General features: G+C 43.0%; 1 protein-coding gene across 1 annotated transcript in view; it reads left to right on the plus strand.

Moving 5' to 3' along the window:
- LOC132384603 (STE20/SPS1-related proline-alanine-rich protein kinase-like) overlaps window positions 1–16,552 on the plus strand; it is a 73,651-nt gene that overhangs the window by 11,545 nt on the left and 45,554 nt on the right. Inside the window, exons 2-4 of the mRNA XM_059955843.1 lie at window positions 7,104–7,216; window positions 10,482–10,590; window positions 14,490–14,631. Of these exons, the coding sequence (XP_059811826.1) occupies window positions 7,104–7,216; window positions 10,482–10,590; window positions 14,490–14,631 (364 nt within the window). The remainder of the gene's footprint in view (window positions 1–7,103; window positions 7,217–10,481; window positions 10,591–14,489; window positions 14,632–16,552) is intronic.

Below are 16,552 nucleotides of genomic sequence, written 5' to 3' on the forward strand. Positions count from 1 at the left end.
TGCCAGGACTCGAGGGCTGTAGTTGGGCAGGATAGGACTTTATTCATTCTTAGGAGACTGAGGTGCAAACTTATAGAAGCATCATAGATGGCATGAATGCACAGTCTTTTCCCCCAAAAAAGGGAATCAAATACTAGAGGGCATAGGTGAGAGGGGAAAGATTTAAAAGGGACCTGAGAGGCAACTTCTTCATCCAGGGGGTGGTGTGTTTATGGAATGAGCTGCCAGAGGAAGTGATTGAGGCAGGTACAATAACAACATTTTGGAAACACTTGGACAGGTACACGGATAGGAAAATGTTAGAGGGATATAGACCAAATATGGTGAAATGGGACTAGCTGAGATGGGAATCTTGCCCGACATGGATGAGTTAGGCCAAAGGGCCTATTTCAATACTCTGTATTACTTAATGACTCTGTGACTAAAAATCTGTGATTAAAGGCTTGAATATATTGATTGTTTATTTATTTATTGAGCTAGAGCACGGAATAGGCCCTCTGGCCCTTCGAGCCATGTTGCAAAGCAACCCACCAAATTAACCCTAGCCTAATCATGGGACAACTTACAATGACCAATTAACCTACAAACTGGTACATCTTTGGACTGTGGGAGGAAACTGGAGCATCAGGAGGAAATCCACGCAGTGACAGGAAGAACATACAAACTCTTTACAGGCAGCTGTGGGAATTGAACCCTGGTCACCTGTACTGTAAAGCATTGTGCTAACCACTATGCTACCGAGCCACCCATAATTTTAATTGGAGACCAAATGCTCTGTGGAGGTCAACAAATTCAGAGCCTGACAATTTAAAAAAAAATGCAATTGCTGGCAGACTAACATTAATATAAAAAAACCAGAAGACTATGGAGATATTCATCAGGTCTGATGGCATCTATAGGAAAAGGCAAAAAAGGAAATGTTTCAGGTCAAAGTCCCTTCATCAGAATTGTGAAGGAGATCACCAAGATGCAGGGAGGGTGGAGAAGGGCTGATGTGAGACTCCAAATTCTCAACTATATGTAGTTTGAAGTTCAGGGTTACATACAAATCAGGAACTAGGACCTATCTGATTTTGGGGATCTTGAGTGACTGGTGGGGAGATCTCCCAAGTTATTCTGCTGGCTGACCTGCATTGCCAAGGAGTAAGTGGCATATTTTGGTCAGCTAATGCAGCAATGACTAGGGACCACTGAAAATTACGGTGGTCTGCCTTGGAACGTAGCTTGGAGCTCCACTTCATGGGTAAACATCAAGGTCGGTGATTTACAGATCTTTCCCCTTCCTATCAGAGGGATTCTGTGCCCTTCCCTCCATTTTTAAAGGCAGGTGGAGATGCAGCAGACACACTTTGCACTTGCCTGATTTGTCACCTCACAATGGTACTTGCAGCAATGAGGAGACTTCGAGCCAGAAGAGTCTGCAGATGGATGCTGATCGAAGTCAAGCCGACTGGGAAAGGGGCACATCTGAGCCGTGGTCAGAAGAACTGCGCTGCCTTTGTGTCAATGAGGGTGTGCCTCCTCCTGCCGTGGGCTGAGCGTCGGGCCACTTTGCACTGTGGTCCCATCGATCTTAAGTGACTTTCTGGACTGAAGAGGAGCGAAGCACAGTGGACTCAGAAGTGAGAACATAATGCTTCATCTTATCACTGAAGGTGACAAAGGTAAATGAATAATATTTATTGTATATAATGATGGAAATAAATCCATTGTTATTGATATAAAATGGGGATTAAAAAGCTGATTAATCACCTTAAGAGTTTGACCAGGTTGCATCACTGCAGAATTGGAGTTGGTTTATTATTGTCAGGTATACTGAGATCCAGTGAAAAGCTTGTCTTGCATACTGTTCATTCAGATCAAACTATTACACTGTGTATTGAGTTAGTACAAGGTAAAACAATAACAGAATGTAGAATAAAGTGTCACAGCTACAGAGAAGGTTTAGTATGGGTAGATTTGAGGTGAAGAGTCCATTTTATCATACTAGGGAACTGTTCAATAGTTGTATAACAGCGGGATAGAAGCTATCCTTGAGCCTGGTGGTACGTGCTTTCAGGCTTTTGTATCTTGGGCCTAGTTGAAGGGGGAGAAGAGAGAATGTCCAGGGTGGGTGGGGTCTTTGATTATGCTGGTTGGTTTATTGAGGCAGCAAAGAGTGTAGACAGAGTTCATGGAGAGGAAGCTGGCTCCTGTGATGTGCTAAGGTGTGTCCAAACTCTCTGTAGTTTCTTGTGGTCACGGGCAAAGCAATTGCCATACTGAGCCATTATGCATCCAGATAGGATCCTTTCTGTGGTGTGTCAAGAGGAAATAGCATGTGAGGCCCGCTGGCATTCATGGCTGGCCTCAAAAGCGCCACCAGACTGGGCTTCAGACAGTACTGCAATAGGCTCTATAGAGAGAGGATCTTTGGCCGCTTATTACTAAGAGTGAGAAAACTGACCAGCAAGTCAACTTGATTGAACATCCTTGCTTGCACTGCTTGATGCAAGGCATTCATGTGTTCATGCACATGACAGAATTTTGCCACTGCCCAAGTCCCCGTGGCCACAGTCTGCATCTTGTGTGATCAAGGTATTGAAAAAGCCTTTTGAGGGTTGTCTGCTGTGCATTGTGGCTAAAGTGTCCCTTTATGTGTTTCAGATGGACAGACCAATGACTTAGCTGTTTCCTGAGGTGACCCTGTGGAGGATCCTCGAAAAGGTGTGATGCACTCTCTTGGCTGGGGTTTTGCCGTTGGGTGAAGGTTCTCCTTATTGACTTCCCCCTTCCTCTCACATGGCAGGGGCGATCTGAGGCAAAAGTGTTGATGGAGCATTAGCTATGGAAGAGCCACCTGCTGTGATATGTAACTAAACACTTTACAAAGGAGCATCAATGTTTACTCTTCAGTTCAGAACTAACCAGCAGTTCATTCTGATTCTATGATGCATGGCCACTATAAGCATTAGCTTTCTGTCCAGTTCTGTCTCGGTTACTTCATTCGCATCTTGTCAATTCACTCATAAGACATGTTACTAACTAGCTACACAACTCAGCATTCCATTTCTAAAGGTAGGGCATTACCAAGCCCTTACTGAGGATATTGTTTTTTTCTTAAAATTATCTGCCACTTTTGTATTAGATGTTTTTGACAAAGCTGTATGATGCTGAACGTGGAATGTGGACAGTGTACATTATACTTGTGTTCCAGGTGTATGTGTGTGAGTGTGTGTGTGTGAGTGTGTGTGTGTGTGTGAATGTGTCTTTTGAAAGCCATAAACAAAACTTGATCATGGACATAACTCATGGAATGAAGCAGTCTTGAGTGGTGGATAGGATGTGGGATTTGAAACTTTGCTCATGGTCAAAACTAGGCACCGAAGTTGTAATTAATCTGGTCTGAACAAGCAACTGGCAGGCAATTGGAACTGAGAGTATGGTATAGATAGTAGAACTCAGCAGGCCAGGCAGCATCTGTGGGAAGAAGCACTGTCAACATTTTGGGCCATCTTCCTACAGATGCTGCCTGGCCTGCTGCTTTCCACCAGCATTTTGTGTGTGTTGCTTGAATTTCCAGCATCTGCAGATTTCCTCGTGTATGGTATAGATATTTTGATAGAGCTAAGCCAGGCGCTTTCAGTCTTTATAATGCTTATTCACTGAAGTTTTAAGAAGCAATCATGCACAGAGATGATCATGGAGTTGCAGAGGAACAGCTGTGTCAGCACGTGTGTCTAAACAAGGATACTTGGAGGTGTATTTAGAAATGGGGATTGCAAGAGAAGGCCCTTCTGGGAGTGTGTTGGACTACTTGGAGAAGAGTGAGAGTCTTGTTGAGATCGCTTTTAAAGGTGGGGGAGTGATTAATTGTGTTAAGCTTTGTGGTGAAGTCAACAAAGTAATAAAAAATGAAAAAACCTAGTCACACTCTTCTTGGCGATTTGGACCAAGGGAAGTTTATTGCTGTGGGAAAGGCAAAATATGGATACGTGGGAAAAGGGAGTTAACACTGTCTTCAAAGGCCTCAAAGGAAAGTGGGGGGGGGGGGGGTGGGAGGTAGACAAGGAACAGTATTTAGGAGGATCACTGGGGCATGGTATAAGCTTGTTGCTGAATAAACAAGGACGGCAATGTTAAAGGAGAGACAATGGCATTCATACAGAGGGGGTCGTTAATGTGAGCAGGAAGGAGAAGGCCAGTTCAGTAAGAAGGTTGATCTTTACAGATGGTTGAGGGTTGTCACGGATAGGAGTTGGTGGACAAGCTGATCATGTGATTTGTCAGTGACGTCTGTTCGTAGGTGAACACCTCAGATATGTGCTCGTGCTACAGGCACTCAAAAAGATGGCAGCTGTACTGATTTGTCCATGCCCTGTTTATACATGTGAACTAAAAAAAGGTTAGGTTCCCAAAGAATTGTAAAAATTGTGTTAGCAGTTAATCAAAAGTGAAATAAATGTTGAATTCATTTTGTATTTGTAACAATGTCATAGAAGAATGCCATAATTGTGTGTAGTAATTACTGAAACCTGGGTTATAGTGAGTCACTCTTCACAGTCCCAGGATGTCTGAGGGAGCATTCCTCATAAAGCATCTTTTGGTAGTTGTGTTTTATCACTTTGTACTAAGTACGTCAGTGTAGCGTTTAAGACTGAAGGACAAATGCAAAGCCCAGTTGCATGTTTTGGTGTACGATAATCAAGATCGTGTATGTATCAAAAGTCATGTTTTTCTGACTGTGTTACCAACAAGAGGTAATAACAGAAGTTCACCAGGGAAAAATGGTCTTCTGGTCACTTAATGGCGTATGTGCCCCTTTCGCAGAGCGTAAAGTTGGGAGTTTACTCATGGCTCGTGCATGACTCTGATACCGTTGACCGTGCATGTCACAAGATGTAAAGCAATCTCTTAAGTAAAAAGAGGAAGAAAAGTACTTTTACTTGCCTTTTTTCCCCTGTTTACTAACCGTTCCTCATTCCAAATAATTAACAGGTGTCACAACATAAACCCACCCACCACAATATTAGCCTTGGGATGTGATTTTTTTTAGATGGGAGAGGGATGGTGGAAACGTTGGAGCAGCAGCTTTGAGTATAGCTGCACCTTAACAAGAGAGTTGTTCTTGCACTTCAGGGCGATGCTGAGGGAGATCAGCTTATCCTTGCTCAGGCAGTGGTGTTAATCAGGGCTCGGCAGGCACCAGCCATCATGTTCATTAATGTCTTCCATTTACTAATTGGTCTGTTAGTGCTGAACATGAAACCATTACTTAGCCAGTGTCAGATCATAGCAATGACTTCTTGTCTCTGCTACCATAAAAAATGGAAGATCTGGCTCATCGTTGCTTTGGTGCTTATTGTGTGTGTGAGTGTGTGTGTGTGTGTTTTTGTGTTTGACAGTTTAAAATTTTTTGAAATCTTGTTTGATGGCTTCTCTTGCTCCACCCCCCCCCCACCCCCAGCAAGGAACCAATGAAAGGGCAGCTCAATCAGGGAGGGCCTGGGGTGAACTGCTGACCCATGCTGAGTTGGACTGGTATAGCTAGAGACTGGTCTGAGAGAAGAATCTGTTCCCCAGCTGGGTTTACAAGGGTGGAAAAGATTAGCCAGCATTCATGTTCACCATTCCACTGGGAAATGCATGGATGTGCATGAGGGCAGGATCAGGACTGGATTGTGTGACATCAGCTATGGTGGAATAACTTGAGAACATCACTGTCCAGCCTTACAAAGAACAGCCAGATAGGCGAGGTACCGGGCAGAGGACAGTGTCTGTAAAACTGTAGCCCAGGGATGGGCAGATAATCTCGAGACAATTCAGTATCCTAAGATTGTTGGCAATTGTTTAAATGAATGCTTCCCTTGTTTAAAAAATATACATATTTTCAGTCTCAAAACATCCTAATATGCTTTACAATTTTTTAGTGTTGTCACTGTCATATGCAAAAACTTCCATTTACTAATTGGTCTGTTAGTGCTGAACATGAAACCATTACTTAGCCAGTGTCAGATCATAGCAATGACTTCTTGTCTCTGCTACCATAAAAATGGAAGATATGGCTCATCGTTGCTTTGGTGCGTGATGGCCAGATTAAATGTTTTAGTGATGTTAATTGAGGAACAAACTTTGGCCGTGTCCCTAGGGAGAAGGCCCTCTGCTTGTATTCAAGTAGTGACGTGCATCTTTTACATGAGCCAAATATGGTGCCTCTCGCAGAGCGAGGCTCCAGACTGGGGTTTAAATCCACATCTTCTGACTTGGAAGGGAGGGTGCTTTCTGCTGTGTCACATGTAACAAATTTGACAAAAGTAGATGCAGAGAAAAAATTCACTGAAAATGACTAGACAACAATAACAATAGTGATATTAGAATTGAGTTGATTCAGAGGGAGTCGCGAGTGCTGTTATGATTGTGGCAATTAAAATTAAGTGTTAGGAGAGGGACTCTGGGATAGATTAGCAAAATGGATATAAAAGAAATCTCTCCTGGAGATGTGATACTATAATGCCATAGGAGTTCTGGGCATGGGTTTTATTACATTGACTTCAGTTGTGTACTTGTGGGGAAGAATCTTCCGGATGCTTGATAGTGAAGGAGCTTCCTCACTAGCCATAGAACCTGCTGCGTGAGGGAGCAGCAAGCGGTGGTCATTACTGCGTTCTCCTGCTTTCCCGTGTCTTTACCGGGCTGCTGTTCCTGCTCGGTAGCTGAATACATCTGAGCAGTTGAAATTGGGTCTTGCTATGTAATAGCTGTTCAAAAAAAACATTGTGTGTTTGTTAGAGAGGAAGTGAGACTGGTGAATCCGCTTTATATTTTTAATTTAAATTGCTGTGCTGATTCCTTGCCACTTATGGACTATTGGAACTTCAAATATTTGGAAACCTGTCTTGAAACCCACCTCCTGGGGTGAGACAGTTGAGTATGCATCGGCCCCAACCGGAAAAAGCTGGCTCAGACTTGACACTTGAGTTGGAACAGCTCTGGAATTGGCTTGGAAGGAGTTTTTGCAACCACATCATTGAAACGGTGAGAGTGGTTTGCTGGTTGGCTCTGCGATTTTGTAAATTTTTCTCCTGTATTGCTATTTGTGAGTTTCTCTTCTCTTCCCGCTATAGGCAGCGGGGCTACTGCCGTGGTACAGGCAGCCTTCTGCAAACCCAAGAAGGAGCGGGTGGCAATAAAGAGAATAAATCTGGAGAAATGCAACACGAGTATGGATGAGCTTCTGGTGAGTTGAAGCACTGCTCCTACCGGGGGGCTGTTTTTACCAGTTACCCTCTTTGCAGTTAGTGTTCCATCATTTTATAAATAGTGACCAGTAAATCTTTGTCTCCCCACACTGCAGCTCCCTTTTCTGGATGTGATCACCATTGCCCACAAGTCATTGAGTGACAGATTTAAGCTTTATAATGGGAGTTTGTTAGCTAGAAATTCCCTTGTGATGGGTGTGAGGTTGAACATTATACAAATGAGAGGAGAGTAATGGATTGCAATGATCATTAGGCGAGTCCAACAGGCAATTAGATATATTTCTAGACGGAGAAGAGTCTGAGAGTTACTGCTGAGAGCCTGGGTAGTTGATGTAGACATAACAAAATCTCCTGATGGGCTTCATAATAATTCAACAATAAGAAACAGCCTACACTACAGACACCACTAGGTGGAGAGGTAGTAATGGGGAGAAAGTATCAACTGAGTAAGTATTTTCTGTCAGTCTTCACTGTGGAAGGCACCAGCTACACGAAGTGTTGGAGCAGAAGTGAGTTTTGTCGCGATTTACAAAGGAGAAGGTACTTAGAAAGCTTAAAGGTCAGAAGGTGGATAAGTCACCCGGACCAGATGGACTCCACCCCAGGGTTCTGAAAGATGTAGCTGAAGAGATTGTGGAGGCATTAGTAATGATCTTTCAATCATCATTTTGGAATGGTTCCAGGGGACTAGAAAATCACCAATGTCACTTAAAGTTCAAAGTAAATATATTATCAAAGTACATATATGTCACCATATATAACCCCGAGATTCATTTCTTGCAAGCATATTCAATAATCCAATAACCATAATAGAATCAATGAAAGAGCACCGCAACTTGGGCAGACAACCAGTGTGCAAAAGACAACAAGCTGTGCAAGTACAAAATGAAAAATATAATAATAAATATAAATATTGAGAATATGAGACGAAGAGTCCTTGAAAGTGAGTCCATAGGTTGTGGGAACAGTTCAATGATGCGGCAGGTGAAGTTATCCCCTCTGGTTCAAGAGCCTGTTGGTTGAGGGGTAATAACTGTTCCTGAACCTGGTGGTGTGAGTCCTGAGGCTTCTGTACCACCTTTCTGATGGCAGCAATGAGAAGAGAGCATGTCGTGGGTAGTGGGGGTCCCTGATGATGGATGCTGCTTTCCTGTGACACTGCTCTGTGTAGATGAGCTCAATGGTGGGGAGACTTTACCCATGGTGGACTGTATCCAATACTTCTTGTAGGATTTTTTATTCAAGGGCACTCCACCCTTTAAGAAAGGAGGGAGGTGAAAGAAAGTAAATTATAGGCCAGTTAGCCTGACTTCAGTGATTGGCAAGATGTTAGAGGCCATTACTAAGGATGTGGTTTTAGGATAGTTGGAGGCACACGATAAAATCGGCCAAAGTCAGCATGGTTTCCTAAAGGGGAAATCTCGCCTGACAAATCTGTTGGAATTCTTTGAGTAACAGATTGTACAGACAAAAGGGAGTTAGTAGATATTGTTTACTTGGATTTTCAGGAGGCGTTTGACAAAATGCCACACGTGAGGTTGCTAAACAAGATAAGAGCCCATGTATTACAAGAAAGCTGCTAGCATTGATAAAAAAGATTGGCTGACTGGCAGGAGGCAAAGAGTTGATTATAAAGGTGGCCTTTTCTGATTGGCTGCCAGTAACTATTGGTGGTCTGCAGGGGTCGGTGTTGGGACTGTTACTTTTCACATTATGTATTAGTGATTTGGATAATGGAATTGATGGCTTTATGGCTAAGTTTGTGGGTGATACAAAGAAAGGTGGAGGGGCAGGTAGTGCCGAAGAAGCAGGGAATCTACAGAAGGACTTGGACAGATTGGGAGTATGGGCAAGGAAGTGGCAGATGGAATATGGTGTCAGGAAGTGTATGGTCATGCACTTTGGTAGCAGTAATAAATGGAGATTATTTTATAAATTTTGAACAAATTCAGAAATCAGAGGTGCAAAGGGATTTGGGAGTCCTTGTGTAGGATTCCCTAAAGGTTAACCTGCAGGTTGAGTCGATAGTAAGGAAGGGAAATGCAACATAAGTATTTATTTCAAGAGGACTAGAATATAAAAATAAGAATATAATGCTGAGGTTTCATGAGGCATTGGCCAGACCACATTCGGAGCATGGTAAGCAATTTTGGACCCTATAGCTAAGAAAGGATATGCTAGCATTCAGAGGATGCTAAGGTCCAGAGGAGGTTCATGAGAATTAACCAAGGAATGAAAGGTTAATGGCTCTGGACTTGTACACTGGAGTTTTGAAGAATGAGGGGATTCTCATTGAAACCTACCAAATATTTTTAAAGGTCTAGATAGATTGTACATGGAGAGTCTAGTGACCAGATGGCAGAGCCTCAGAATAGAAGGCTGTCCCTTTAGAACGGAGATGTGGAGAAGTTTCTTTAGCCTGGGCTGGTGAATTTGTGAAACTCATTGCCACAGATAGCTGTGCAGGCCAAGTCATTGAGTATATTTAAAGTGGAGGTTGATGGGTTCCTGTTTAGTGAAGGTTATGGGGAGAAGGCTGGAGAATTGGTTTGAGAGGGATAAAAAAAAATCAGCCATGATGAAATGGTGAGCAGACTCGATGGGCTAAATGGCCTAATTCTGCTTCTATGTCTATGGTCTTGTCGTGTTTGTGGTGGTGATGGTCAGGATAAAGTGGACTCAAACTGCTAAGAGGACATATCATAAATTTAGATGCCATTATTTCCAATCATTTAAATTAATGGAAAGAAAAGTCTTCAGAGATCTATTGATATTTATTGACCAGGGATCAGTCCCACAAATTTAGATATTTATCCCCTTTGAGAACAAAGCTGCTTCTCAATTTGAAGTGGACCTGTAAATCTTTTAAAACTGGAGCTCATTGTCACAGCAGTGGGCCTGCACCCTGACAGGTAGAGCACCCCGGTCACTAGCTGCTTCTGTAACCACGGTCGAGTGATTGCTGTTTGTTGAGCAAATTCTGGCACTGTGTGTTGGCAGACTAAGCCAAAGGTTTTACAGTCAGTTTCACCTCATCCTGCCTCAGTTTAATAATCCTGATTGGTATTCTCCCATTCCCAACTGAAGGTACAAAAAAGGCAGAATTTGTGCTTGAATTTGTATTGATGACAATCTCTGTGATGCCAATTTATATCTGGACTGCTCTGGTTTTCAAGTAGCATTCTATAAATCTCTTATTAGCTTGGCTGTAAAATGCTGACCACTTTATTTCTGTCTGAACAGAAGGAGATTCAAGCCATGAGTCAGTGCAATCATCCCAATGTTGTGACTTACTTCACCTCATTTGTGGTGAAAGATGAACTCTGGCTGGTCATGAAGCTGCTGAGTGGAGGTAAGAGAACCTCACACAGAATACAAATACAACATTCATCTTCCTTTCGTCATTATTGCTTTGTGTTCAAGCTGAAGGGACAGGATTGAAACTGGGACAAATGAAAGACGGCCAGTAGTGATTCCATGGCCAGCTTATATTCCTTACCCATTGCAGTGAATTTTTGTGTGACCTCCCAAGGTGAATTTGCTGAGCAGGATGTAACATACATCCACTTCCTAGAGCTCTGCAATTGGTCGTCACTGTTAGTACTGTTTTCAGTGAGAGGCTTTCACTCTCTTTAACAATGTCTGTTGTTCTTTTCCCTCTGACTGCAACACCTGTAGGAGGAATCAATAACCCAGCATTTAGCAGCTGCATTGCAACAGTGGGCAAGAAATGAAGACGATTCATATTTCAGGAAGATTTAAAAAGGTGTTGATCTGGAGGAAGATGTTACTGAGATTAGTTTTGTTTCCCTCTGTGACTCAGTGTTTTCCTGGGACTTCCAGGACAGGGACATCCTAGGTTTGTCTGATACCAACACAGGGCCAGCTGGGATTTGCTCAGCATGGACTTCTGCTCCCAACTAACGTCCAGTGTCTAGAGAATGGATGTGCATATGGATAGTTGGTGCGGGCCAAATTTATATCCTTGTAACAAAGGTGATAGGTCAAGGCAACGTCCTAGCTGCATTGCCAAAGGCCTGTATTCCTGAACTAGATGCACCTCTAACCATCCTGTTCCAGCACAGTTACAACACTACCTTAAAATCCAATAATGGGAAACATTGCCCAGGAGGTCCCATTGACAAAATGGACGGTAATTACCAGAATCAGTACACTCACAATCAGAATTAGGATCAGATTTATTATCACTGACTTTCATGATGTGAAGTTTGTTCCTTTGTGGTAGCAGTACAGTGCAAAGATATAAAATTACTCCAAATTGCAAACAAAATGGAATAATAAGATAGTGTATTCTCTGAGCTGTTGACACCCAGGAACTTGAAGCTGCTCACCCTTTTCGCTGACTACTCAATGAGGATGGGCGTGCGTTCTCTCAACTTCCCCTTCCTGAAATCCACATTCAATTCCTTGGTCTGGCTGACTTTGAGTGCGATCAGCAAAGTGATGGAAAGTGTCATTAAGAGTACTTATTAGGTGGTGGTTACACACCATGGCTTCCTCACCAATACCCACTTTAGATAGACCACTCAACTCGAGGCCGCAACACAGCCTTGGTCCAAATGTGCATCAAAGACCTGAAATCTAAAGGTGATGTCCACAAATAGGATATCAAGGTGGCCTGTAAAATTGAAGTCAATCAGCATCAAAAGGTAAACACTCCAATAACTGCACAATAAAGGATGGTTGTGGTTATTGGAGGTCATCACCTCAGCCCCAGGACATCACTCCAGAAGTTCCTCAGAGCAGTGCCCTTGGCCCAACCATCATTCAATGTTTCATCTATGATCTAATGGGGTCAGAAGTAGGGCTGTTCACTGATCCCATATTTAATTCCATTTTAAACTCCTCACCTAATGAAGTAGCCCATGACTGCATATGGCAAGACCTAAGCAATCTTCAGACCGGCTCTGATAAATGATAAATATCATTTGTGCTACTAAAGTGCCAGGCAATGATAATCTGTAATGAGAGAGAGTCATATACCCTTCCTTGACATTCAGTGGTATTGCTGTTGCTTAGTTCCTGCCATCAACATACTAGTTAGTGGTCACTATTGACCAAAAGCTCAACTGGATCTGCTGTGTAAATATTGTGGCTTCAAGAGCTAGTTGGAGGCTGGGAGTCCTGTGGTGAACGATTCAGTTCCTAGTAGCATTCCCAGTTCTTACCACCATCTACAAGGCATAAGTGTGATGGAATATTCTCTGCTTGCCTGGATGGGTACAGCTCCAACTATTCAAGAAGCTTGACACCATACAGTATAAAGCAGCCTGCTTTACTGATACTCCATCTATGACCCCCAGGCGTCTGTTCCCCTAACCACTTTTACACAATGGCTGCAGTGTGTATCATGTACAGTTCCTTGCCCAGGCTACTCCAGTAGAAACTTCCAAACCTGAGAAGGGTGAAGGCAAAAGGTACTCAGAAACATCAGCACCTGCAGATTCTCCTCCTGATCTCGTCCGCCATTGTTACTGGGTCGAAGTCCCAGAATGCCTCTTACCAGCATCTTCTCATAGGACATTAGTGACGGGCAATAAATGCTGATTTTACTGCTGATGCCCAGATCCTGAAATATGAATAATTAAGGGTAGGGGGTGTGGAAAAGGGGCACGATATTTGGGCAAGGTTCCAGTGAGCAGCTCTTGCCCATTGAGATATAACCCCAGCAAATTAGCCAAAAGCAGTTCTGTCAGTAGCTCATATCATTTTCTTGCTTCACAAAAGGAGCCTATTTGATTATAAAGAGTGGTCTGAGAATAAAGTATTGGCCAATGCTAATTCTTCAGTTTTTGAAGTGCAGGCATTGATTCAGGAGTGGGAGAACAGCAGAATTATATGGTAAGGTAAGCAAAAGAGATTCTACAGATGCTGGAAATCTGGACAGCACACACAAAATGCTGGAGGGACTCAACAGGTCAGGCAGCATCCATGGAGGTGAATAAATAGTCAATGTTTCAAGCCGGACCCAAGCGCGGGCTGTTTATTCCCCTGCATAGATGCTTCCTGACTTGCTGAGTTCCTCCAGCATTTTGTGTGTGTATGTGTTACTACCTCATCATAATCTCACATTTTATTGTTTACCTGTACTGCATTCTATCAGTAGCTTTTACACTTTATTCTGCATTGTTACCTCATCCTAGTTCATGCACTGGCTAATGATTTGATCTGTATGAACGGAAAGAGAGCCAAGCTTTTTACTGTAATTTCAAAGTTCAAAGTAAATCTATTATCACAGCACATGCATGTCACCATATACGACGCTGAGATTCATCTTCTTGCAGGCACACACAGTAAGTCCATGAAACATAGTCAATGAAAGACCGCCCCCAACAGGACATACAAACAACCAATGTGCAAAAAACAACAAACTGTGCAAATACAAAAGAGAGATAATAATAAATAAACAATGTATATTGTGAACTTGAGATGAAGAGTCCTTGAAAGTGAGTCCATAGGTTGAGGGAACAGTTCAGTGATGGGGGTGAATGAAGTTATCCCCTCTGGTTCAGGAGCCTGATGGTTGAAGGGTAATAACTGTTCCTGAACCTGGTGGTGTGGGACCTGATGCTCCTGTACCACCTTCCTGATGTCAATAGTGAGAAGAGAGCATGTCCTGAGTGGTGAGGGTCCCTGATGATGGATGCAGTTTTCCTGCGGCAGCACTCCGTGTAGATGTGCTCAGTGGTGGGGTGGGCTTTACCCATGATGGACTGGACCATATCCACTACTTTTTGTAGGATTTTCTATTCCAATGCATTGTTGTTTCCATACTAGGCTGCGATGTTCCAAGCAGTCAATATACTCTCCATCACACACTTATAAAAGTTTGTCAAAGTTTTAGACGTCATGCCAAATCTTGGCAAACTTCTACGGAAGTAGTGGCAGTAGAAGCAGTTCTTCATGGTTGCACTTGCGTGCAATTTCTTCTTGGTGCATGTGACAGTAATAAACCAATAATAATATAACGAACACCCTCACATTTAAACTCCATCTGCCACTTATCAGCCCATTTCACCATTAAAACAATATAGCCTAAGACTACCGTCCACACTATCAATAACAACTCCAATCAGTGCTGGAGGAGAATGTGTGTGTGAGCAGGAACAAAAGAGACGCAGAAAGGCAAGGTAGTGGGAGATGTTGGGGCACAGGGTGAGGTAATGTAGAGAATGAGGTGTGAGGCTTCTGCTTGGATGTGAGGTGAATAGGCCTTTGCTTTTCTTTCAGGCTCAATGCTGGATATAATCAGGAGGACAGTCAGCAAGAACGAACACAAGAATGGTGTGCTGGATGAGCCAGTAATAGCAACGGTTCTCAAAGAGGTGCTAGAGGGCTTGGACTATCTGCATAGGAATGGGCAGATACACAGGTGACCCTTCAAACCTCTGCTCCTACTATGTATTGAGTGTCAGTCCATTTAACTAAGTAACTGTTAATCAAATAAGAAATCTTTTTTAATACAATGCTGCAGATAAGATCCTGAAAGGTCTTGACAGGATGCTTGTGGAGAGGATGTTTCCTCTTGTGGGAGAATCTAGAATTAAGGGCCACTGTTTAAATATAAAGGTTTACCCATCTCAAGTTTAAGTTTATTGTCATTTGACTTTACACATATACAACCAAACGAAACAATGTTCCTTTGAACCACAGTGTACCCACACATGTATCACACACAGCACATAAACCAAAATATTATACTATAAATAAGTTAATAAAATATAATGCATAATGCATGTAGTAAAGCACAGAACAGGAAAACAGCACAGTCAACAGCACACTGACCTTGTGATGAGACCTCAGTGGTGACAGGGTATTAATTAGCCTGAGGGAAGACTTGTTACCCAGTCTGTCAGTCCTAGTCCTGATGCTCCTGTAGCTCCTTCCTGACGGTAGTGGGTCAAAGAGATTATGGGACGGGTGGCAGAGATCCTCAACAATACTTTGGTCCTTTGTGTACAACACTCTCAGTAAATGTCACCAATACGGGGGAAGGAGACCCCAGTGATCCTGTCGGTGGTTTTTACTATCCTCTGTAGGGTATCGCGGTCCGATGACTTGCAGCTTCCGTACCACATAGTGATGCAGCCAGGCAGGACACTCTCAATGGTAGACCTGTAGAAAGGTGTTAGAATGGGGACAGGGAGTCTTGCACAGCTCAGTCTTTTCTGAAAGTGTAGATGCTGCTGTACCTTCTTGACGAGTGAGGAAATGTTGTGAGTCCAGTTTAGATCATCCGTTATGTGTACACCAAGGAACTTTGTGCTCTTCACTCTCTCCACGCCAGAGCCATTGATGTTCAATGGAGAGTGGTCGGCCTGTGCCTCCCTGAAGTCCACGATCATCTCTTTTGTCTTCTCCATGTTGAGACTCGCGTGGTTGTTCTCACACCATTTGACAAACCTCACCACCTCCTCTCTGCCTGCTGACTCATCATCGTTGTTGATGAGGCTAAACACTCTCATATCATCAGCTAACTGGATGTGGTTTGAGCTGGATCTGGCAGAGCAGTCGTGAGTCAGCAGGGTGAACACAACCCTTGGGGGGCAAGGGGGGTATTAGTATTCAATGTGATGGAGCTTGAGATGTTGCTGCCAACTCAGACTGACTGGGGTCTTCCTGTCAGGAAGTCCAAGATCCAGTTACAGAGAGGGGTGTTGAGTCCCAATGAGGACAGTTTACCTACTAGTCTCTGAGGGATGATTGTATTAAACGCTGAGCTGAAGTCAATGAACGACATCCCGACGTATGAGGGTTTGTTTTCTAGGTGGGACAGGACGGAGTGGAGGGCTGAGGCTATGGCATCATTAATGGACCAGTTTGAGCGGCAGCCAAACTGGAAAGGTCCAATGTAGCTGGAAGGTAGGATTTTGTACAATCCATCTCTGATAGAGGTAAGGTAAATTAGAACTCACTTTCTCAAAGGGTGCTGGAAGCAAGTCTTTAGATGTTTTCAAGGAAAAGATAGGCAGGTTCTTCAAAAAGTTTAAAATGCATTTATTATCAAAGTATGTATGTATTATCCAACCATGAGATTTGTCTTCCCACAGACTGTTGTGAAACAAAAAAGAACCATGGAACCCATTTATATATTTAAAAAAACATCAATATACACACAAGCACGCAAAATAGTCACACAAATGGCAACAAAAAACAAGCAAAAGAAATGCATATAAAACACAAAATCAGAAGGTTATTTCAGTTCATTTCAGCGTTCATTATCTGCAAACTGCTCCAAGCTAGCACAAAGCAAAGGAGCAGTCAGAGACTAGAAACACATCATAAACATGAAT

Source organism: Hypanus sabinus, chromosome X1 (assembly GCF_030144855.1).
Source record: "Hypanus sabinus isolate sHypSab1 chromosome X1, sHypSab1.hap1, whole genome shotgun sequence".
In the NCBI taxonomy this organism is placed as follows: domain Eukaryota; kingdom Metazoa; phylum Chordata; class Chondrichthyes; order Myliobatiformes; family Dasyatidae; genus Hypanus; species Hypanus sabinus.